The sequence below is a fragment of the Carassius auratus genome, chromosome 2 (genome assembly GCF_003368295.1).
Source record: "Carassius auratus strain Wakin chromosome 2, ASM336829v1, whole genome shotgun sequence".
NCBI classification, from domain to species: Eukaryota; Metazoa; Chordata; class Actinopteri; order Cypriniformes; family Cyprinidae; genus Carassius; species Carassius auratus.
The window spans coordinates 19638850-19661182 of NC_039244.1; the positions used below are offsets into that span (position 1 = coordinate 19638850).

General features: G+C 34.1%; 3 protein-coding genes and 1 long non-coding RNA gene across 6 annotated transcripts; 1 reads left to right on the top strand and 3 right to left on the bottom strand.

Annotated features, from left to right (window-relative positions):
* Window positions 1-2690: 2690 nt before the first annotated feature.
* Window positions 2691-7565, bottom strand: LOC113119513 (programmed cell death protein 10-B-like). Of its 2 annotated transcripts, none has more exons than XM_026289050.1 (8): window positions 7402-7565; window positions 6478-6639; window positions 5673-5726; window positions 5355-5472; window positions 5051-5177; window positions 4476-4554; window positions 3314-3396; window positions 2691-3161 (listed from the first exon to the last, which is right to left on the bottom strand). In XM_026289050.1, exons 2-8 carry the CDS (start codon window positions 6565-6567, stop codon window positions 3080-3082), a joined length of 633 nt encoding a protein of 210 aa, XP_026144835.1. In that variant the 5' UTR covers window positions 6568-6639; window positions 7402-7565; the 3' UTR covers window positions 2691-3079. The 2 variants fall into 2 exon arrangements, with proteins under 2 accessions (XP_026144835.1, XP_026144843.1); XM_026289058.1 differs by lacking the exon at window positions 7402-7565 and adding an exon at window positions 7229-7370.
* A 5-nt stretch (window positions 7566-7570) lies between these two features.
* On the top strand, window positions 7571-9241 carry LOC113119625 (uncharacterized). The gene is made up of 3 exons (XR_003294480.1): window positions 7571-7632; window positions 7770-7827; window positions 9188-9241. It is a non-coding gene; the product is annotated as an uncharacterized LOC113119625 (long non-coding RNA).
* LOC113119324 (Golgi integral membrane protein 4-like) lies at window positions 8381-16974 on the bottom strand. Its single transcript, XM_026288699.1, has 13 exons — window positions 15510-16974; window positions 14381-14455; window positions 14155-14204; window positions 13992-14045; window positions 13723-13873; window positions 13516-13598; window positions 13257-13340; window positions 11386-11719; window positions 11058-11128; window positions 10450-10587; window positions 9410-9478; window positions 9216-9305; window positions 8381-9022 (listed from the first exon to the last, which is right to left on the bottom strand). The coding sequence occupies exons 1-13, from the start codon at window positions 15694-15696 to the stop codon at window positions 9011-9013; spliced, it is 1398 nt and encodes a 465-aa protein (XP_026144484.1). The 5' UTR covers window positions 15697-16974; the 3' UTR covers window positions 8381-9010.
* A 227-nt stretch (window positions 16975-17201) lies between these two features.
* On the bottom strand, window positions 17202-21600 carry LOC113119404 (pentraxin-related protein PTX3-like). Of its 2 annotated transcripts, none has more exons than XM_026288865.1 (3): window positions 21281-21600; window positions 19777-20334; window positions 17202-18905 (listed from the first exon to the last, which is right to left on the bottom strand). In XM_026288865.1, the coding sequence occupies exons 1-3, from the start codon at window positions 21450-21452 to the stop codon at window positions 18289-18291; spliced, it is 1347 nt and encodes a 448-aa protein (XP_026144650.1). In that variant the 5' UTR covers window positions 21453-21600; the 3' UTR covers window positions 17202-18288. The 2 variants fall into 2 exon arrangements, with proteins under 2 accessions (XP_026144650.1, XP_026144645.1); XM_026288860.1 differs by having other exon boundaries at window positions 19777-20337; window positions 21281-21599.
* Window positions 21601-22333: the final 733 nt, after the last annotated feature.

Genomic DNA, 22333 nt, shown 5'->3' on the forward strand with positions numbered 1-22333 from the left:
AGTGTGCCTCTAAATAAATATTGGAAGCCTCAGTGCTTGTGCACATTTGTAATTATACTTAGGATAGGTGCGATAAATGTAAAACTGGAACTGAAAGTCAGCAGAAAAAGTACAACTCTGTGAAATTTTGGTGTGGGTCAATCTGACTTACATTCAAACTGCTTGAAACACTTGTTAAACTATTTCTTCTCAAAATGCTGTGGCTTTGAATCTGCCTTTTCGACACAGATGTGTTTTGGAAGGCTGTATAAATTTTGGTCACTACAGTGGTGTTAGGGATCAGATTTACCTCCCACTGGTTTCCATGCAATTTGACAAAAATCAACACTGCTTTTCAAATTAATTTTCAGAGACTAAAATATGAAATACATGAGACTGTATGAAATTAAGGATTTAAAATGTACTTGAAATTGAACACTCAATTACTAAATCATCCAAAGAAAATGAACTGCTTTACAGTTTCACAGTAAAAAAAAAAAGAAAAAAAAAAGTTTGTAAGTTTTTTTTCCTTCTTCTCATTGTTTTGGAGCACTGAAAAGAAGTGTGAGAAAACCATTTTACCCTCAAAACCATTTGGGAACCAGACATAATCCAGAGGCTTTTTACACTAAGTAAAAATAGCAATAAATACTATTTATACTAAATAAATAAAAAATTTAGCCATTCACACTTTGAGGTGGGAAAACCGCTCATGTAGCCACGACACAAAAAAACAGACAAAAGAAAGGTCATTGTGAACAAAAATATGTGGGACGAATTGACCCCTAAAACAAAGTACACTATTTCTCGTTTTTTATATTTTTTAGTCTCTGACCGGCTACAAGAGTTTCATGTTTTTACGAGACTCGGTAGTGTTTTCGGTTGTGTTGATTTTTGGCAAACTGCCCAACAAATATGGGACAGCCCTATTAAAACACAACAGGAGGGTTGAGCTATAAATAAATCTGCACTGACAGTTCTAAATCCTATTTGTGACTGGACAGACTTGTGTCCAGATGCGTACACCTGCTCTGATATTGCAAGAAAGCAGACAAAAACAAAGCTGTCCCTGATAGTGGCTCATTAAACTCAACTCAGACCATTTTAAATGCTAATTCTGCAGTGGCCCGTGGGCATTCTGCATTAATGCCAGCACTTTTTTCTGAATCCAGAAGACTGGAGAGCATCACATGAATATCAAACATTGTGTATAAATTAAATTGGAGATTTGGACTGAAATGACTTTGAGCATCTGATTTAAATTAAAAATTCCAAATGCAAAGCCCACTTTGGAAAATGAAATGGAATTTGTACTTCAGAGCCATCAACTCTCTCAGTTGTTTTTATTCTATAACAAGCACTTATTATGATGAGAGCTATTAAAGCCAGCAGTAGGGGAGACCGTGTCAGCAGCGTCTGTAATGTCAAAAGCCTCTGTGAAACGTCCATAAAGAGGCTTTTCAGTAGGTTCTGCCAATGCCAAAGGTCAGATTACGCACATAACTGCTGTTGCTTTACCAGTCTAATGGACAGAGTCCTGACAAACCACTCACCAAGAAGCAGCTGCCCTCTGTCTCATATCGACAGGTGGAAAAAAAAATAAAAAATTAATACAATCGACTCGCACAGTCATGCCTGCTGACATTTCCAATCAATAGGCCTCTATAATTGATCAATCTGCTGCAGCTGCAAACTTCTAAACGGTTTCAACAAACAGCTCCAGACTAAATAGTTTTTACAAGACAAATCGGTGAGCCTAAAAGGGCATCATTAGATATTAAAGCAGAAGCAGCAACTTGTCTGTGCTGGCCTTGGGCGTTCTATTTAGAGTCAGTAATAAATGGTTTGCTCACCAGTATCATCTGTCGCCTTGCCTTGGCAGTCACTTAGCTTTTCTCTCAGGGATTTTATCACACAAAGAAATGCAGCAGAAGGCCTATATTGGCTTATGTGACTGCAAGGTAAATATCAGGGATAATAATAGCTATTTCTGTGGGAAAGAAAATAGTTACTCATATAGTACTCAAACTTTGATTCATAGCAATCATCATATTGATCCATAATATTTCCTCTGTGGAACACAATAGATGATAAAAAAAATAAAATAAAAAAGCTTCTATCATAGGATGAAATGGGGTCAGTTGGGTCTAATCTTTCATTGTATATGTAGTGAAACAGTTCCTCATTTTTCAAAAAAAAAATTTTTTCCTACTTGTTACTTTGCACTTTTTGTTAGAAAACATTTACTATTTAAGTTTTTTAAAGGTATCTAATATTTTGATACTTAATTTCCATTATCTAAATATTCTTAAGAGTTAAAAGTTTGTTGTCATTTGAAAGTGTGTCTTGCATTATTTTGCTTTTATATGATGATTATATATTCAGTGGCATAAAATGGTCTTAAAATTAGAAAAATATTGTTTATTGCAATTATTTTTGGGGCAATCGCACAACAAACAGTTATGACAGGCCTACTTGTGACTGTCCACAACTTTATTCCGGAGATCTTTTGACAGTGTCTTACCACCCAAAGTGGATTGTTTGCTTCAGTTGCACTACCAAGGACTGAAATGCTCTTCCATTAGCTGTGCTTCTTAATATACAGAATTACAGAACAGACCTCATAAAACCCTTTTTTTTTTAAACTTCCCTAGTGCATCTATGTGGATATATTAAGTGAATAAATTAAAAACTTCCAGAGACAAGAAACATTTGGATATTAAACATTTGGAAACTATTTATTGAACATTTATAACCAAATCTCTTTTAAATACATCATTTATTCTATACTTTCTGTCTCAGTGACAAAGAATACCATTATTTACACTTTTTATATGGAATGTTGAATGACACTTTAAGGCGCAAAGTCTTTTGGCTTTCATTTGATCAGAACAACAGTGAAAGAAAAAGTTAATGAAGCTGTCAGGAAGGGTGAAAATCATGATTATTCAGCTAAGAGTAAATGAACATGCCTTGAAGTCCTCATTTCAAGTGCCTTCAAATGAGGCAAAGTTTATAAATTATACTCTGAAAAGAAAAAAATCTTTGTATATTATACATAACTGGCTACACACTCCCACACACATCGCATCTGCATCTCCTAGGCGACAGTTTTGAAGGTCTGCAATATCAAGTTAGTTTGGTGGATCAGCCTGTTGGCACTGATAAAGACGTTTATTGCCCTGCAAATGAGAAAGAGAAAGTCAGTGCTCAGGACATCAATTGGCTGATCATTTTTCATTGAGAAATGCACTTCATAGAAGATGTAAAATAAATGTCTGCTAGAAGCATGAGGGCACTTTGAAAAAACGTCCGTTACTGTCTGCTTGCTTACTTTCCATCTTTGAAGTATGTTTTCAGCGTATCACTGAAGCTTTTGGAGTACTTCACAAACTCCTTCTTTTGGTGTTCAAGTGCCTGGGGAAAAAAATAAATAAAATGGTAATATTTGATACATACAAAATGTGCAGAGCAGGGGGTCGCAAGGACTGGACATGATAAACACTGACTTTAACGTTTCTGTTAAAACTTTTATTTAAGATGTAAAGTCATTTAAAGGTTTTAGCCATTAGGTTGTCATGGCTACAAAGTTGTATAATTAGATTAACTTTAAACATAAAAGGTTAAGCAATTTCTTCACACTAAAATGACTTGTGGTTATATTACTACAACAATGAGTACAAGAAAAGGAGGGAACATTTAATTTTGTAGTAATTAACATTAAGCACTATCAAGTGAGCGTCAAGGAATAGTTCACCTCAAAATGAAAATTTTCTGGATTTACTCACTCTCAGGCCATTCAAGGTGAAGATGAGTTTATTTCTTGATCAAAAAAGTTGATTTGCCATGAATGGGTGCCGTCAAACAGAGTCCAAACAGATGATAAAAGACATCAAAATATTGTAAAGTGAAAAACTGTGTTTTTGTAAGAAATCCATCAAGGTGTTTTAAGTTTAAGCCATTGAGTCCATAAACCATAATAACATTTCCACCAGTGGAAGGCCATTCCATCTTCTCATATCAAAATCCAGTGACATAACTGTTTTCACTTGTAAACCATGCATGATCTTAGAATATTTATCGCCTGATTCAGAGGAGACGGAGGAGACTGAAACTACTAGTTTGGAGTAAGCGTTATCATTGGAGGACTTATTTGAAGTAAAAAATATCTTGATGGATGTTTAATTACACAGCTAACATTATACATTAAACACTCAATTACATTAAACAGCTGTTTGGTCTCTCATTCTGACGGCACCCATTCACTGCAAAGGATCCACTGGTGAGCAAATGATGCAATTCTACAATTCTCAAAGTCTGTTCCCTTGAAGAAATACACTCACCTACATCTTGGATGAGCTGAGGGTGGACATTTCTTTAAAAAAAATGTCAATTTTCGGGGGTGCTTTAACTTAATCCCAATATTATTTACAAAAAATATCCCATCTTGCTTGTGCAACAGTGGAACTTTAATCTGTGAAATGAGAAATACTTACCCTGCGATTCTGATACTGATATTTTTTAAACACATTGTTGACTGTGTCCAGCAGCTCTTTTATAGCACTGGCGATGTCTCTGTGGAAATCAGCGAGAGGTCAGGAAAGATGAACACATTTATGAAGAGCGAAGCACTGACTCAGCAGTCAGGAAAGTAAAGAATGGCAAGATAATAGAAAAGTGGCCCGTTAAAATTCCTACAAATCCTTCATGTTTGAACATCTCCTGAGGTCTATGTATCCATGGTATTGTCAGCTATTTGAGATTGCTTTGTCGATTAATTGTTGGCTGATTGCTTGATTAAAACTAAAGAACTAGACCTTATCAAGACTATGATGAGGGGTGAAAAATCAATAGGCTCCAAACGATTTTGACTGCAGTTATTGTGTGATCATTACTCTAGTTTGTTTTAAGTAAGTACAACATAAGTATTCATTTAGCAAATGCTTTTATCCTAAGTGACATAGAGTATACTTATTACTGAGACAATTCCTCTGTAATGACTGGAGGTTAAGTGTCATGCAGATCATTAACCACTACGCCATCAAGGTGAAACAAGGGACAGGATTCTCACTTTATGGTCTGTAGGAAGCGCACTCTGTCATTGATCTCATCTGGGATTTTACTCAGGATATGTTTGAGGGCTCGTGCTTTCTCGTTTAGGTCCTGGAATTCCTGCTCGCGTCTTTCAATTAAGTACTCTGTAAAATATGAATCACAAAACATAGCTTCAGATAAAAAAACAGGTGCACATGGTCACAAGAACCACCCTGTTCTTTACTGGAAAAACAAAGGAACTTAATCATTTTGAGTGTTACTGCAGGATAGATCCAGAAATATGGACTGTACCTGAAGCAAATTATGTTTTTTTTTTTTACCTTCCACGTCATCTGCAGCCATGCGCAGTAGTGACTCTGTGAAGTTGATATCCACGTTCTTCTTCTCCAGAATCTTCATGATGATATCCTGAGTGAGGCCTGGGTTCTCCTTCTCTGCCTTTGGAGGGTGGCATTGATTGAAGAGAATTAAACTCACGTCAGTAAACTTCATTTTATGTTGAGCATGAAATTAATCTTAAAAAAACAAAAACAAATACATCACAAGGGCCAGATAAAAAGAGATAACATGTCAGAAAAATAAATGTTGTATTATCGGCATTTGCAAGCTGATGAATGGACACTTTCAGGAAGCCTTACTTTGATAAATGCTGCCCGCAAAGTCTGTGCCGCGGACAGGTTTATCCTCTCCAACTGTCAACAGAACGAAATCAAAAAAGATGTTTCATATTCACATACTTTATGATATATCATCAACTGTTTTAAGTTACAAAATGTAAAAAAAAAAGACATTTATCAAGAATGTACAATGTACAAAACTTTAATTATAGCAATTTAAAATAACTTTTCTATTTAAAAATATTTGAAAATGTAATTTATTCCTGTTTTGGCAAAGCTGAATATACAGCAGTCATTCCAGACTTGAGTGTCACATGATTCTTAAGAAATGAAAATGGATCAAAAGTGACAATGAAGACATGTTTAATGTTATAAAGGATTTCTATTTCAAATAAATGCTGTTCTTTTGAACTTTGTATACATCATGGTAAAAAAAAAAGAGAAAGGTTTCTTGAGCACCAAATCAACATATTTAGAATGATTTCTGAAGAATCATGTGACACGCAAGTCTGGAATGACTGCTGTATATTCAGCTTTGCCAAAACAGGAATTAATAATTTTTTTTAAAATATTTTTAAATAGAAAAGTTATTTGAAATTGCTATAATTTAAGTTTTAACTGTGCTTAAAAAAAAATTCAGCCTTGATGAGCATAAATTGTACCAAGCCTAAACTTTAAAACAGTACAGTATGCTGTCCAAATGTATCAGTTTGCACAACAAACTTCATGGAAAATGTTTTTATTGTCTGCTAAATGACTAAATGTTACACAAACATAACTTATTCTTCTGTGTGACAACACTACATATTTGCTTAAATGTAAATACCTCATTGAAGACGGGGTACATGACTGCATATAATGTCATAGAGACTATTGAGTTTGTCTCAGCTTCATTCTTCATCTCTTCCATTGTCATCCTCGATGGAGGCCCACCACAGGAAAAAACGGGCAGTTGAGCCACACAATTCACTCAGTTCTCTCAAGCACTCTACATTTGAAAAGAAAACACTGAATTAATGGATATCTACCAAAATATCTATATAACTTTATAAAACTTCAAGTAATAATAAATCACTTCATGATGAATTTTCAACATTTAAAGGAACAAAATGTTTAAAGACTGTTAAAGAAGTTTTAAACACATTTGTGACAACTAAGAGGTCTCTGAGGTGCAATTAAAAAGATGCGATTGATAATATAACTCTTATTGCATTTAAATCAATATTATCAAATTTGTCTCAATGTAAATATATTTAACGCATATGATTTATACCAAAAGATAACAGTTAAATAAATAATATTTTTGAAGGAATGCTATAAGGTTTCATTCTCTCAAAGTTGACTGCAAAGCCACACCTACACGACAATCTAGACATCTTGTTTTTGTCACAAAAATATAGTCTAGAAAGTCCATGCTAGTGAAACTAAGCTTAATTATTTAACCTGCTAAACCGTCCATTACAGTGGGCATGCAGCAAATGTTTTTCTAGTCTCTTTATTATCACGTCACAACCCCACCGGCTCCTCTCGGTTTAGTTTGGTTGTTTATAAACCGTAAAAAGCCGAATCAAACAGACCTCATTCTGACGTTATTGAAGCTTTGCCGACTTCTCAATTGATTTTAAGAGTTAGCAGCCTAGCTAACTCCTTCATACCCAGACAGAAGCAGGCTGGCTATCAAAGTTAGCAGACAGATCTGTTCATCTCGATGTCTGTACACTTAATATGATCACAATCTCAACAGAAATACCTGCTCTCGTCTTTGCCTGCACGTCCCACTGCTGAGGGGTAAGTAATAAAGGTTTCCTTGACGCTTAGCTTATAGCAATGGTTAGCAATGTTATTTTATTTATTTATTTATTTTTTCTTCGGAAGTCGGAAGTTTGCTGCGAGAAAGCTGACGACTTCCGTCTTTTGACCAACCAGATCGCTCCTTCCATGGGCGAAGGTTTTATTGCGGATTGCAACCACGATTTATCAGGTGCATACCGTAACCTACTGTATTGGAGCATGTAGCATGAATTATATCTCAATGAATATTTACATTATTAGAAATGTAAAAAAAAGTAAAAAATAACATACTATCTAAACCCTATCATATACCCCTGTATCCTTCAGATATTCCACAACAGCATCCTGTGCATCTTTCTCCTGTTGTTCCCAAAACACCTTCAAGGTTCCATTTTCTTCTTGATTTATCTTTTGCGTTAATCTAATCTTTTCTTTACTATGCAATGCAACACTATATGTTCTGAATTTTCTGTGATTTAACATTCCATACATTCATCTGATTTACCTTTACCTAACAAAAAAAAAAAAAAAAAAAAGTTTTATTTAACCCTGTGGTCAAACCTCAGCCTGGTTAAAACTGATCCTCCGTTCTATTCCTTCCATTCACATCCTATGCATTGATACATTTCTGTATACTGTAATATTTCCTAAGGGTGTCTCATATTTTGTATTGAATATGATATAAAATACTGTATACATATTTTAAAATCATTTTATTTGCAAAACAGTAAACATACAACATTTACTTTTGCAAAAACAAATACAGATATATAAATAATAGTATGCGTGGTTAAGAGAAGAAAAAAAATGTAAGGGGGTGAACATGAACAAAAGAACCACATTAATCAGAATTTTAATAAAGCTAAAAAAAAAACACATTTGTTTTTATGTAAATATTTCAAATTATAATGTATTTTATAAGTACATTTTATGTCCACATTTTTAAATTATTTAAGGTTCCTATACATTTCATATTATAATAACACAATGCAATTAAAGAGCTCATGTACAGCTTTACTATATCATATTTTTTTTTATTTTTTTAGGGAAAGTCCAGATGTGCATTAAGTTCTCAGAAGAAAGTAATATACCAGACAAAAAGTTAAATGTTTCTTTTCTTCTTCAACTTTGTTGTAATTTCAGTCCCTTTACTACTTTTACTAAGTGAAAAGAATGAACTGAAGATTAATTGGAATATTTCTCCCTGACATAAGAAATTAAAAGTTGACTTATTTTCATTCAGCAGGGTGCCAGTTCATATCGCCTTAGAAAGATCAAGAAGATACAATGCTTTGATTAAATATAAATGCTAAACAACTCCTTGTACTTGGAAGTAAAAGGCACTTGCACAAGTAGTCACTTCTTGGGGGGAAAACAAGGGATCACAGTTGTTGCACTTTAGTTTTCTGCTAGAAGAGATGTGTAAAGCCACTCAGCAGACACTAGAATCAGTCCTCTTCACATCTCAGGCTTTTGATTGCTTTCCCCAAGATCTTCTTCAATCCTCTTTTATCGTTTTTTCTTGGAAACTCTCCATCTGATTGGCATCATTTTCAGCTTCTGTGTATTCATTCATGGCCCTGAAACAAAATATTGTTTGATATTTCAAATCTTCTGTGCTCTAAATTCACTTATTTAGCCTGTCAAACATTTTGTGCATATACATTCTAAATACACTGTTCTGCATTTTCAGCTAAAGTACAAAGTTTTCTACATGTTTCTCACTACTGTTATTTGACTGATAGGAAAGGACGACTTCTTCATTTGGCTGACCTGTGCTCCATTACGCTCACTGTAGGGATCATCTTCACTCTCTTCCTCTTCTGCTCTCTTCTGTCTGTCATGCACTGAGTCATCAAGAGTCTAATGGATGTCGCAGTGGGGATGATGGGAACAAGTCATTTTTCATGTAGCATTTTGTATCACTTCCTCAGCACACCAGTCCATCAATGCCTGTATTCCCTCACCTCATCCTCTACATCATCCTCATATTCCTCATCTGGTTGGTCCTCTTGCTGCTCTGGATTGCCTGCCACCTATTGATATAGTGCTTCAGTAATCTGCTTATCGTTCCATACCAGTGGATTTAGTTCTTCTACTACTAATAGCAGCTTTGTCAACAGGTTTTTACATTTATTTACAATTAGTATTTTGTCTAAATAAAAAATAAAAAAATAAAAATAAAACAAAACATTTTAACTGCTACAACATTATAGTGTGCAATATGAAAATGGATATTCATTTTAAAGCTTGCTAAAGTTATTACACGATTAGTGTTTTTTAATTTACTTTAAGATGACAAAGGTTATTTAAATCTAATAAAACCTCAGTAAAAAAAAAAACGATATACACTATAAAAGTTTTTGAAATCTCTTATGCTCACTATGACTGTATTTATTTGATTAAAATACAGTAAAAACTGTAATAGTGTTTTTATTTTCATATATTTTATAATGTAATTTATAATGTAATATATTCTAAAATGTAATTTATTCATGTGATGGCAAAGTGGAATTTTCAGCATCATTACTCCAGTACTCAGTGTCACGATCCTTTAGAAATCATTCTATTATGATGATTTAGTTTTTAAGAAACATTTATTAACATTATTCGAAACTGTGATATTTTCAGGATTATTTGATGTATAGAAAGTTAAAAACAACAGCAATTTCTTTTAAATGTTTTTATATATATATATATATATGTAATATATATATATATATATATATATATATATATATATATATATATATATATATATATATAAGGCTTTACAGTCAGTTTAATGTGTCCTTGCTAAATAAAATTAATTTATTTAAAAAATAAATATAAAAAAAAAAAAAAATAGATCTTACTGACCCCAAACGTTTGAATGGCAGTGTGTTTAATATTGCCAAATAATGATACGTAAAAAAAAAATCCTAGGCAAAATTAATGAAATAATATTTGAACAAATATAAATGAATAATATAAGAGGAGCTTGTCTGTATCCTTCTTGTTAACTCACCACAAGCTGCTCATCCTCTTCAGGCCTGATCTCATTCACATTGGTCTTGTACTCTGTTTCTTCTTCTGCCTCTTCAAATTCATCTTCGTTCTGGTTGTTGCCCTCATTCACAGCGTTCAGTTTTTTTTCTCCTATGCCCTGCTCAAAGGAGTCATTTAAGGAGAGAGAATAAGTCATTAATAGAAATCTTAAACTTCAAATGATGTAATTTCCTGTGATAAAACTTTAAACAAATTGTAATTTGCACTTCAAAGTCAAATAATTTAGCTTTTTTGAGAAATAATACAGAGAAAACACAGCCACAGTGTTTATGCCACACTGCCTTAATATTATTGAATAATTAATTTATGACTATGCATGCAATTTGTCATTCACACAGTGTGAAATCAGTTTTTTTTCCCTCTCTACACAGATTCCTGAACAGCGTAAACGAACATTGATCTTTTTAAATCTGTTTCAGGTCTCTTTCATGTCTGATCATGCAGTTCTTACTGCAAAGACTCTCAGTGCAGAGGAAAATGTGCAAATGCAGATCATAAAAGAAACTGACACATTATATATATATATATATATATATAATAACATACACACTGCATTATCAGACACACCTTGTCATGCTTTTGAGTCTCCTTTACATCATCTTGTCCAGCCATAATATAGTGTGATTGGACAGCATTCCCTGTTAATTAAATGTTACTTGTATTACTTTGTGAAATTTAACATCAATTTCTGAGTAAAACGTTTTCTTTTCTTTTTTTTCAGCGTATTAACATAAATGTGTCATTTAAATGTATCCCTGAAAGAATTATTATTTTATTTATTTTACAAATCTTAGCTTGGTAGCACTTTGTACTTTTGTGCTAGAGCCCTTAGCTTCATAAAATTGAGCAGAATCAGAAAAAGCAAATATCTGCCACAAAAAATATCATTCCTTACCAGCGATCACTGTATCCAAAGCCTCAAAGTGTACTTTGGTTCTGTGAAGTGGCTCTGTCTGTGTCTGTTTCTCCAGGCTTTGGCTTAGCGTGTTGCGAGGGTTAATGCCCAACTCTACTGGGTTTGATAAGGAATGTTCCATCACTGCCTTTTTCCCCTTATCCTCTCCTCCTGTATCCTTTGATGTGCTTTTCTCCTGTTTCTTGCCATTTCCCTCAGAAAAAATATCAATTTGCTGAGGCTGCTTCATTGCCACTTTGGTCGCATTGTTATTTTCAATCTCCAGCACACCCCGAGGGGATAACCCTTTTTCATTTTCCTCATATCCTTCCACCTGTAAAGGAGAAACATCCGCATGACCAAAGTGTGGTGTGGCCTGATGATAAGACACTTGCATTAGCCACAGTCACACATTTACATTATTAGGTTACACGAGTCATCTCATCCTGGAGTTGACAAACTCGCCCAAATGGCCTTTGTGTATACACTTCAACTGCAATAGAAAGTGAGAATAATTTCAAAAAAGGATTAAGACTAAATCCATTTGTGATGTGAGAGTGTGAACAGCACACATTCAAGTCTACAGTAGGCTAATCCACAGGCTTCCTTACTAATAAAGGCAAAGTAAAAAAACAAATAGTAAATGAGTCACTTGTTCCATTTCCTTCTGTACCTGAATTGGCTTATTATGCAGCTCCTCATTTAGACGTTCTACCGTCTCCAGCATATAGCTTTGGGTGCGTTCAGTAGCAAATTTATCAATTTTAGCAGCTCGGCCTGCACTGGATGCTTTATTGCGATTCTCCTTTAATCGCCTCAGCTCATCCACCTGAAGCTTTATCCAAACATTGAATTAGGATGGAATTAAATGTTTCTCAAGTGATACTTTGTGATGCATGGATCGGGTGATGAAAGTCAAATAGTATGAGAGCCGGCTCTATGAAAGAAAGATGCTAACTCAGCACAGAGACTGTAAAATGTCAATTAAATATACAGCCGAGGAGAAAACGCATTGAATTTATAATGTTATATATTATAACCTTCATAAATAATTGTTATAAAACATCTTCCCCATTCTTATTTGAGAACAAAGGTTTATATAGTATGACACTACTGAAGAAATTATCCCTGCAATGTAAGAGCAGGAAGAATAAGTAGTTTACATGTTTGAATGTGTCACAGTGGCACATTATAGCCAGTCAGATATAATGTCAGTATTAAAAGGGTCAGATGCCAGGATGATGCATGAACCTGTGGTCTGAGGCAAAGAAAATGATCAACCATAATATGAGACTTTTGATATGCTTAAGATGTAAATATGGCTAGGCATGACTTTCCAACAAACTTAACTCCATTTAAAATCTCTTTGAACATTTTTCAGCTGTCTTTATAGGGTGAGATGGAATGAAATGAGGTGAGAATATGATTAGTAGGTTAAAAAAGTTTAGAGTCAGTTACATTGTTTGAGAGAAAGAACAAATACTTCTATTCAGCAAGGATATATTCAATTGATCTAAAGTGACAGCAAAGACTTATACATTGTTAGCAACAAATCTTTCTATTCATTAAAGAATCCTGAAAATAAATTACTTTTTTATAATAAATTAATAAATTAACTATTTTACTGTATTTATTTAACAAATTCAGCCTTTGTAAGCATAAGAGACTTACACTGATAGCAAACACTGTAAATTAAATGTTAATAATAATATTGGGATACCCAGCAATCAGTTGTTCTTTATTTGCCAATTTGTTTTTGTATTTGTTAAAGGTGTGGCAGTGGCAGAATGTGATATACTTCAAGCATGATACAAACACAAACACATCCAGATTCTGGCTAATGTAAAGCAGTAGTCATGACTGTGTTTTACCTGGGCTGCAACAAGTGCATTTTTGTGGTCTTGTAATGTGAGTGAGAGATGAGCTTTGGAAGCTTTCAGGTTTCTGTGCTGTTCCTGGTGAAGACGAAAAGAATAACTATAATTTCAGTATGTTTAGAATAGTAAATGTCCAGGTTTTAGGAGTACAAACTAAACACCAATAAAATACAATCTTCATGCAAATTATGTAAAACTTCCTTTAAACCCTAATCATATAATGCATCAACCAATCCTTTGCAGTTTCTCTGACCTGCACATCAAGTAACTGTGTGTAGATGTCCTGATGAGCTTTCCGCAGCTGTCTGTTCTCCTCTCGAAGGTTGTACACATTCTCTAAAAGGAGGAGATCTAGTGATGAAAAACTCTAGAAAATATACAAGGTCAGGCGCATTTTATATGGCTTAAAGTCTTAAATCTGATTACTCTGAATGCATACAAGAGTTTCACACAGATTTACCTTTCAGTCTCGATATTTCAACCTCCTTCTCCCTCTGCAGGTTGTCTATTTCCAGCCTGTGCTCATCCAGAACATGTTCATGATCCTGCCCTTGATTCTGGTTCTTCTCTTGAAGTTCATAATATTGCATCTTCAAGTCTTCATGCTGGGACTGATTTAGTCATTTACAAAAGATGTCAGAATTATTATGTTTATTATCATCCACAATTAAAATGTCAGTTTTGTAACTAGTTTTAGGACTTCTAAGAACTTCCATTATGCCATCTCACCTTCAGTATTTGATGCTGTGTCTGCAGAGCATTTAGTCGATAGCTTGATTCTTGCTGTCAGGTCAAACAAAACTGTAAGTAATTATGCATCCACAGCAGCTGACAGCAGCTCTATCCTGTTTACACATCATTAGTAATCAAAACACCATATGTTTTGAATTACCTTTTCTTTGTTGAGGGTCTTCTGTGATTCCCGCTTAAACACAAGCAAATCTATGATGTATTGACAATCAATAGAGGCTTTTAAAAACAAAGGTGAAGCAGACTGCATTCAGCACAACCTGGACTCATTATCATTCAATGTTTATTATCATTATCAAATCTCATCCAGATTAAGTGGGTTGTGTGTATCAGGAAATCAATTATTGTGCAAATGAACAGGACATTACCTTCTTCAGCCTTCTTATGCTCAAGTCTTTCTTTCTGGAGGGATTTCTCTATCTTAGAATGATGCTCATATACCACTGAAAAGATTAAAAAAAAAATCAGTACAAGCACTCATATGCAAATGTAATGTTTATACAAATTTCCATAAATAAAAAGTTAAAACATATATAAAACTGGAAAAATGTCTTATATTAGCAAATATATCAACCCCATACAAAAATACATTTTGGACATATATGTCACGTATTCATCCATTCTAAAACCAGTCAGTACGTGTTAACATAAAATATAAAAGATGAACATGTTTAAAAAAATGATTACAAAAACATATATAAACAGATTTATATATATATTGATTTTATTATTATTATTATTATTATTTTTTTGCATAATGGTTTTATTTTCAGCATAATTAAGCAAATTTTATCCCCAAATCATTAATGCAAATATCTTCTCATTAGAGTACTATGAAAAATATTAATATATAAATTATTTTATTTTAGTTAAACATAATGGCAGCACATAGTGTACTGTCTTTAATGAATTCCAGTAAATTGTTTTTCATTTAAACATTTTTTTATTACAGTAATATATTACTGGAAAATATTGAGAAAAAGAATACCAAACACTTTATAGTGATTCTTTGTGATTATTTGCTTAACTGACAATAGTAGATTACATTAATTTTTAGCCAAATATGACTTTTTACTGTGTTCTTTTGGAATGAAATGTGATCTGGACATTTCTTGACGGGTTTCACGAGATTTGCCTATATATTATGAACTCAATAATCTGGCACAGAGAGGTGAAAATCCTCAGTGTAGTGTTACCCAAATTTTGTCAAAGGACCCCATTCAAAAGCTTAGAGGCAGAAAGCACTGCCATCAAGTGAAAGCAAATAAGTATTCTCAAGGAATGTTGCTCACAAGAAAATCTTGATGCTGTTCTTATGTGTGTCCTCTACTTAATTATATACCAACTATTATGTTTGGATAAGAGGAATTAACAAACAGGCCAAAACATTTTCAATAGAAATCTATGCATCAGATATTTCAAAACAATCAGATAAGCCCTAATCAAACATCTAATACAAAGTGTCTTCGCTGTAGGATCTTTTCATTCATTTTCTACCTTGCAGCTGTGCAGAAAGTGACTCTTGATGCTGCTGGTACTTCAAAGCCGTCGCCTCAGTCTTTTTCAGCTCTTTTTGCATCTCATATGAGATCATGAAGGCGCACAGCGTCCCGCAGACGAAGATGAGAAGCAGGAAAGACTGAAATATTCTTCTCTGTCGTCTCGAACAAATTCCCTTCCCCATCCTTTCCTCCTCTTCTTGAGTAGACCGTAAAGACTATGTGCCATCCGATTCTTCAGTAACGTAAATGTTTATGAAAGCCACAATGATCCGTCTGTTTATTTTTTTTTTTCTCCTCTCGATGCTGCCCCTTTAAATGGCGCGCGAGTTGATCTCACGTAGACTTCTCGAGTTAGCTCTAATTATAGGCTACTTATCCCTTCCGGAAAAAGTAAGCCCAACTAATGGCTATGAATTGGATTTTTCAAATCTTTCATACGTGTCATTCTCAAAGGACTATCATTACAGTCAGTTTGTTTTAACCAACTCCTCCCTTTTGAGTACAGTGCCACCCAGGGGCCAATGCGCTGACATAGAACAATATTGACTTCCAACGGCTATACTTCATAACGCATTTCAGAGATTTAGAGATGAATCAACATTAGAAATCCATCCGAAAGGTGACAGATTCTATTTTGTTCTATTGTATTTCCTATTATGTTTATCAGCGTTTTGTTGTGAAGAAATACTGTGAAATTTTAAACATTGCTGAAGTGAAATTCAAACGTATAGGCTAAATTCTAAATTTTATGTAGGTACACACAACTAAATCATATGTTCGTACATTGTGCATAATATGACAATTACAAACAATACAAATTGTATTGTTATCTTATTCTCATTTCTTGCTGCTGCAAATGAAAACACATGAAATTCAAATGAAAAACTTGGAATGAAATGAAAACACTTTGCCCATATTATGCAAATATACAAGATTTTGCATTCACATATATTATAACTCTTTGTCTAAGATCTTAAATGAAAGTTATTAATAATTCAAGCTGTTTGGATTTCCAAATGAGCTCTATAATTTTAATTACTTTATGAACAACATATGTTATACTAATTTCGGTTTCATTCAACAACTTTACTCTACCATTGTCATGTTACAAATATTTTTATGATGATTAAACCACATTGTAATGCAGAAATAGCAAGTAATATGCATGAACTTTTAAATATACATTCATTGGTACTGATGTGTTAGGCCTTCAGGATAAATAATATAGTCGATTATAGTTAACTTTGGTTAAATATAGTCTATATTTAGGTTGACATGACGAAGTTAAGTCATTTAAAATGAGAAGGGCTATTTTGACCATATGCCTACCACACCACTGGAAAGTACTGCTCATTGTAATAATCATTACATGTACACATGTGTGTGTCATTTCAGAGTTACTGCCATTATGGTTAAAGCACACGCCTTGTTTTGGTCATTTTATATTATTTGTGGTCAGACTGGACCAACTGGCAATAGTTATACTGGAGCAACACCTATTCAGCAATACGCCAGACATTGTAAATTGTAAAGAAGAGGGAAAATCTGTTTTGAATTATTAGTAAGCAATGTAAACAGTCATATCCAGCATGGTGATGTAAATAAATCCAGACTTGCCCCACCTTAAGTCATTAAAATGTACATTTGGACAACAGAGTTCTATTTGTAGTCCATTAATTATGCTCACTGAGCCACACCGCTAGAATTTATTAGCTTTTTACTCATTTAACTAATTTATTTACATGGTAATGCAATTCTCTTCTAAAATTGAAAAAATAATAAATAATATGTGTCATCATTTACTCACGCTCGTGTCTTTCCAAACATGCTTGATTTTTATTCTTCTATGGAACACAAAAGATATTTTGAAAAATGTTTCAGCTGTTTTGTCCATACAATAAAATTCCATTGCACCCCGTTGGATTTCATTGTATGGACAAACTCATTGAGAAACATATCAAAATTTATTCTTTTGTGTTCCACGGGGGAAAAAATCATACAAAAACTCATACATGACACAAGGGTGAGTAAATGATGACAGAAATTTAATTTCTGTGTAGATTATCCCTTTAAAGGAGTAGTTCACCCAAAAATGAAACACCCTTAGGTCATTCAAGATTTATTTGATTTTCTTTCTCCAGTAGAACAGAAATGAAGATTTTAGCTGGTCCTTGGTGATTCATAAAATATAGGCCAATGAATACCGTCACTTTAAGAGTAAAAAAGCAGTTACAGAAATACAAAATGGATTCTTCAAATTGTGTCTCCTGATGATATATTGAGGTCTTATGAAGTGAAATGATGGCTCTGTTTAAGAACCCGAAACTGCATGTATTATAGGTAATGATGTTGTAAATAATATTCAGTTTCAGAACATTTGGAACATTCAGTTTCACACAGACCAGTTGTTTTACTACATTAGACCTCACTATATCTTCAGGAGCCACAGCGATTCATTTAGTTTTTTTTTTTTATATATATCTGCTGTTTTTCTCTCAAAGTGACTGTACCCTTGACTTGCATTTTTTGAATCACCAGGGATCATGAGTTGAGCTAAAAATCTTCTTTATTCTTTTACTGAAGAAAGACAATCATCTATATCTTGGATGGCCTCACGGTGAATAAACACACAGCAAATTTTCAGTTTTGGGAGAACAAATCCTTTTAAGCTGTGCTTTTTATTTGAAGTGAAAAAGAAGGTAAATACAAAATCATTGATGATATACAATGTAATATTACTTAATGTGCAAGATTGTATTGTGATGCATGCAGTCTCAGTTGATATATTGAGCGCCACCATGTGGAATGATCTCTGATACACCCCATCCAATCACATTCCCACGGCTATCACAGTATCCGTCTTGATTGGCATACTCTTTAATCCTCCCTGCTTCCAACATGTGGTCCCACATATTCACCCCTGTCATTTTTCCAGTGAAGGCAACCGATGAGTCCAGATCTCTGTAGATACCCGACCGGCTGCGTTCTTGCCCGAGAATAATGAACCCATTACTGGGTAGTACGTGCCCTTCGGCTACTCCAGGCACTTTTGCAACGTTCTCTCCATTCACCCACAAAGTGGCCAACCCCTGTTCTGAGCTCCAAGCTCCACAGAAGTGTCCCCACTGACCGTCTGTTACTACGCTCTGAGCTTCCACTAGATGGGTCTCACCACCCACTGTGAGGAGCACCGAGTGTCTTGCCAAAACAAGCTGGAGCTCTTGAGGGTTTTTCTTGGTTCCATAAGAGAAAAGCACTGTTTTATTCAGTGACTGAGTCACTTTGGCCCACAGACAAATGGTCAATGATTGAAGGGACATGGACATGGAGGGTGTTACCTCGGCGAAGATATGCTTGGAGCGCATTGGGAATAATAAAGCCATTTCACAGCCTTAAAAAAAAGAGGGAGAGCAAGCAAGAAATTAAAGATTCATTATTAGTCTGAATCATCATGCAAGTACTGACAAAGTACAGTGTTTTCAAAGTATTTGCAAAGTATTTATTTATAATTATTTCTCAGGGCCACAGATATTTAATTTTTTACAAACATTGTTAAGTTTGGAATCACTGAGATTTTTTTTTTTTTTAAAGGAATTTAATAAGTCTGATATGCTACATTTATTTGGTCAATTAAAAATAATAGTTTTCTGCTAAAAAATAATAATAATTTATTCATGTGATACCAGAGATGAATGTTCAGCAAAAATTATTTTAGGTGCTCAGTTTTTTTGGTGCTCAGTCATTAATACATGTTCTTAATATTGTCATTGTTGAAAATGTTTTTGCTACTTAATAATTTTGTGGAAGCCATGATACTTTTTTCAGGATTCTTTGATGAAAATAAAGTTCAGAAGATCAGTGTTTATTTACAAATATAATTATTTTATAAAATTATGTCTTTACTGTCACTTTTAGTTGCTTCTATTGATTCATTCAAAATACATAAAAAAATATTTCTCGATACTACTGTTTTTACTGTATTTTTGATCAGTTAAATCAACAGAATAGATAAGATTGAGGATAAGATAAATAGATCATTTTTCATCTCATAGATTTTTGTCTGCCTTGTCTGTTCCTCATGCGCTAAACTAAAATGCCCTTTATAATTTAATTTAATTTAATTTAATTTAATTTAATTTAATTTAATTTAATTTAATTTAATTTAATTTAATTTAATTTAATTTAATTTAATTTAATTTAATTTAATTTTAAAACAGTGAAATCATCATGGATTAGGGGTTTCTTACAGTTTAAACATCTACCTGAAGGCAGGAATCGGTGTGCTGTTGCTCGTTGGAAAAGGGCTAGCTGGGCTTGTATCCTTTGGAGATCTGCAACGGTGGCCATTAGCGCTTTCTCCAGCTTACCGCCATCTGCATTGCTTGCTTCTTCTTCCTTTGGATAAGTGGAGTATGACTTCATGGCCACTTGCCCCAGACCTGCTCCCAGCAGTGAGCTGCTCTCCAGTTTGGTAAGACGGGTGGCCTGGTTCCTGCTGTACTGAATGAGCTGCTGCAGCGTCTCATTGTTTTGGGCTTGATACATATCTGCAGCCTCTCTGAGCTGGTCCATGGCTTGATTCAGATTGCGATTCATCTGTTCACTTACACACTTACAGGTGTTTTCTGAGGCCTGGACACACACGTTGTTGTTGTTGTTAAGCTTATGGAGCTCCCTCCGTATGGAGTTCATCTCCGCCTTAACCATGTCTTCATTCTGCTGCAAGAACATGTCTTGCTTCATTTGATAGTCCTCCAGCATGATGAAAAGTTTGTCCCAGCGTGAGAGGTCTTGAGGCGGACATTGAATTTGTTTAGCTCCTGCTGTGAACAAAGAGTGTGGGTTTTACTGCTCTGTGTTGGTGCAACATAACCAATTTTAAAAGGTTAAACTGTCATATAATAATGTACTTGTAATGAATAATCTTATTGTGTGTTATTTGTGGTCATCCTTTGTTCTTCCCAGGGCTTCTGCTAAAGGTTTTGTAGTGGCCACAAGGATCACTAACTGCCACTTTGCTAAACCACTTAAGATGCAAGTTCTTTGAAAATAAATAACTTTTATGATGCTCCTAAGCATCCTCTGGTTAATATGTTCAAGCTCCAGGCTTGGGTTTGCAGGAGAGTGTCAGCGGAAAGGTATGTAAATGTCAAATATCAAGAAACACTTTTGTATTTTTGAAAGCTATGGGTCATGGCTCATGACATTATGCTTTCATAGCACTGTGCATTACAAATTCAGATATTTAAATAGATTTGAATAGTTGAAATGAAAGATTTTTTTAGAAAGTTTGCATATTTTGTGGTGTGACATGCTTAAAACTTTTAAAAGCCATATTTAGCAAATTGTTTATAATTATATGCATGCAGCTTTTATGACAAGAGATTTCATGTTATATTTCTTCTATAAAAATGTATTCGTCACATTAAGAACATTTAAATTTTGTGGAAAGCATACATTTATTTTAATTTAAAAACATGAAATATTTGTATTTTTGATATTAATTTGTCACATTTCCAAGACCTTATAAAACTGACATGTGAAGACAAAAATGTCCTGAAAAATAGAGAAAAATCTATACATGTATATACAAGTCTTTACAAGTTAATTAAGTTAATTTTAACCTGAAATTTTTATAAATAAATAAATAAACTACCCATTTATTCAATATTTCTGTTTTTCAAATAATTTGTCATGCAGTCGAGATTACTTTTTTAAAAGTCAAATAAGAAGCAAAATTTCAGTACAGAATTGAAAAATACATACTTTGCAGTTCACCGTTGGAGATTTCATTATAGTAGGAATCAGAGTAATCCTCTCCATATTCATAACCAAACACATTTCCACTCAGAAAGCAGGGCAGGCAGAGGGCCAGCACGGCCCCGGGCACATACATTCTGATGATAATGCTGGTGTGTATGTTAGTCTGCCCCTGCATGTAATCAGATTATTTTGAAGTAAATCAGATGTTCCACAGCCACTAAGATGCCTTGTGGTTGTTCCTGAGCGTACATGAGGCTAAGTGAGCTCTTTTTAAACACAGCACTCAGAGCAGGGCTGTCACAGTGTGAGTAATGCTTTGTTGGAGGTGGGCAGCATATGTGATGTACTCAAATGTCACAGCCTCTACTGCTGGTTGGGCAAGAAGTTGTCATGGGGGTGTGGAAAGAAAAAGTAGGAAAGGAGTTGGGTCTCCCCATTGAGAATTTTGCCTCAGGTCAAGGTAAAAGGATAGAAATAGAGATCTGGGCCAAATAAATAAATAAATAAAAATCTTGATCTTATAGCTATAATAACTCCAGAAGGAGCTTTCCTTTGCATGTTGTCCAGGAGTTACCCTCTTCATATCTTTCTTTTCGCTGTTCAGCATTTGAATATGGCAGTACCTTTTTTACGTCTGATTCTTAAAGGGATGGATCACTCAAAAATAAACATTTTGTCATCGTTTACTCACTGTTATGTCATTCAAAGCCTCACGTCATCCAAAAAACATTTTTGAGCTCCACAGAAGAAAGAAAGTCTTATAGGTTTGTTATGACATAAGGATGAGTAAATCGTGACAGACTGTTCATTGTTCATTTTTTGTCAGTTATAAATATTAATTGTGGGTGCATTGGAGCATCAACTCTGATTGAAGTTTAACTCATTCGCCATATTGTAGAGATGATGCAACATGATATTGAATTAATTGTGTCAATAACTTATATTAATAAATCAAGATAAACGATGAGTGACTCAGCATGTCATGTCTATGTACACCCTTAGGTCAAACTCTTAACAACACAAACAAGTTAATAAATACAATACAAAACAATGACG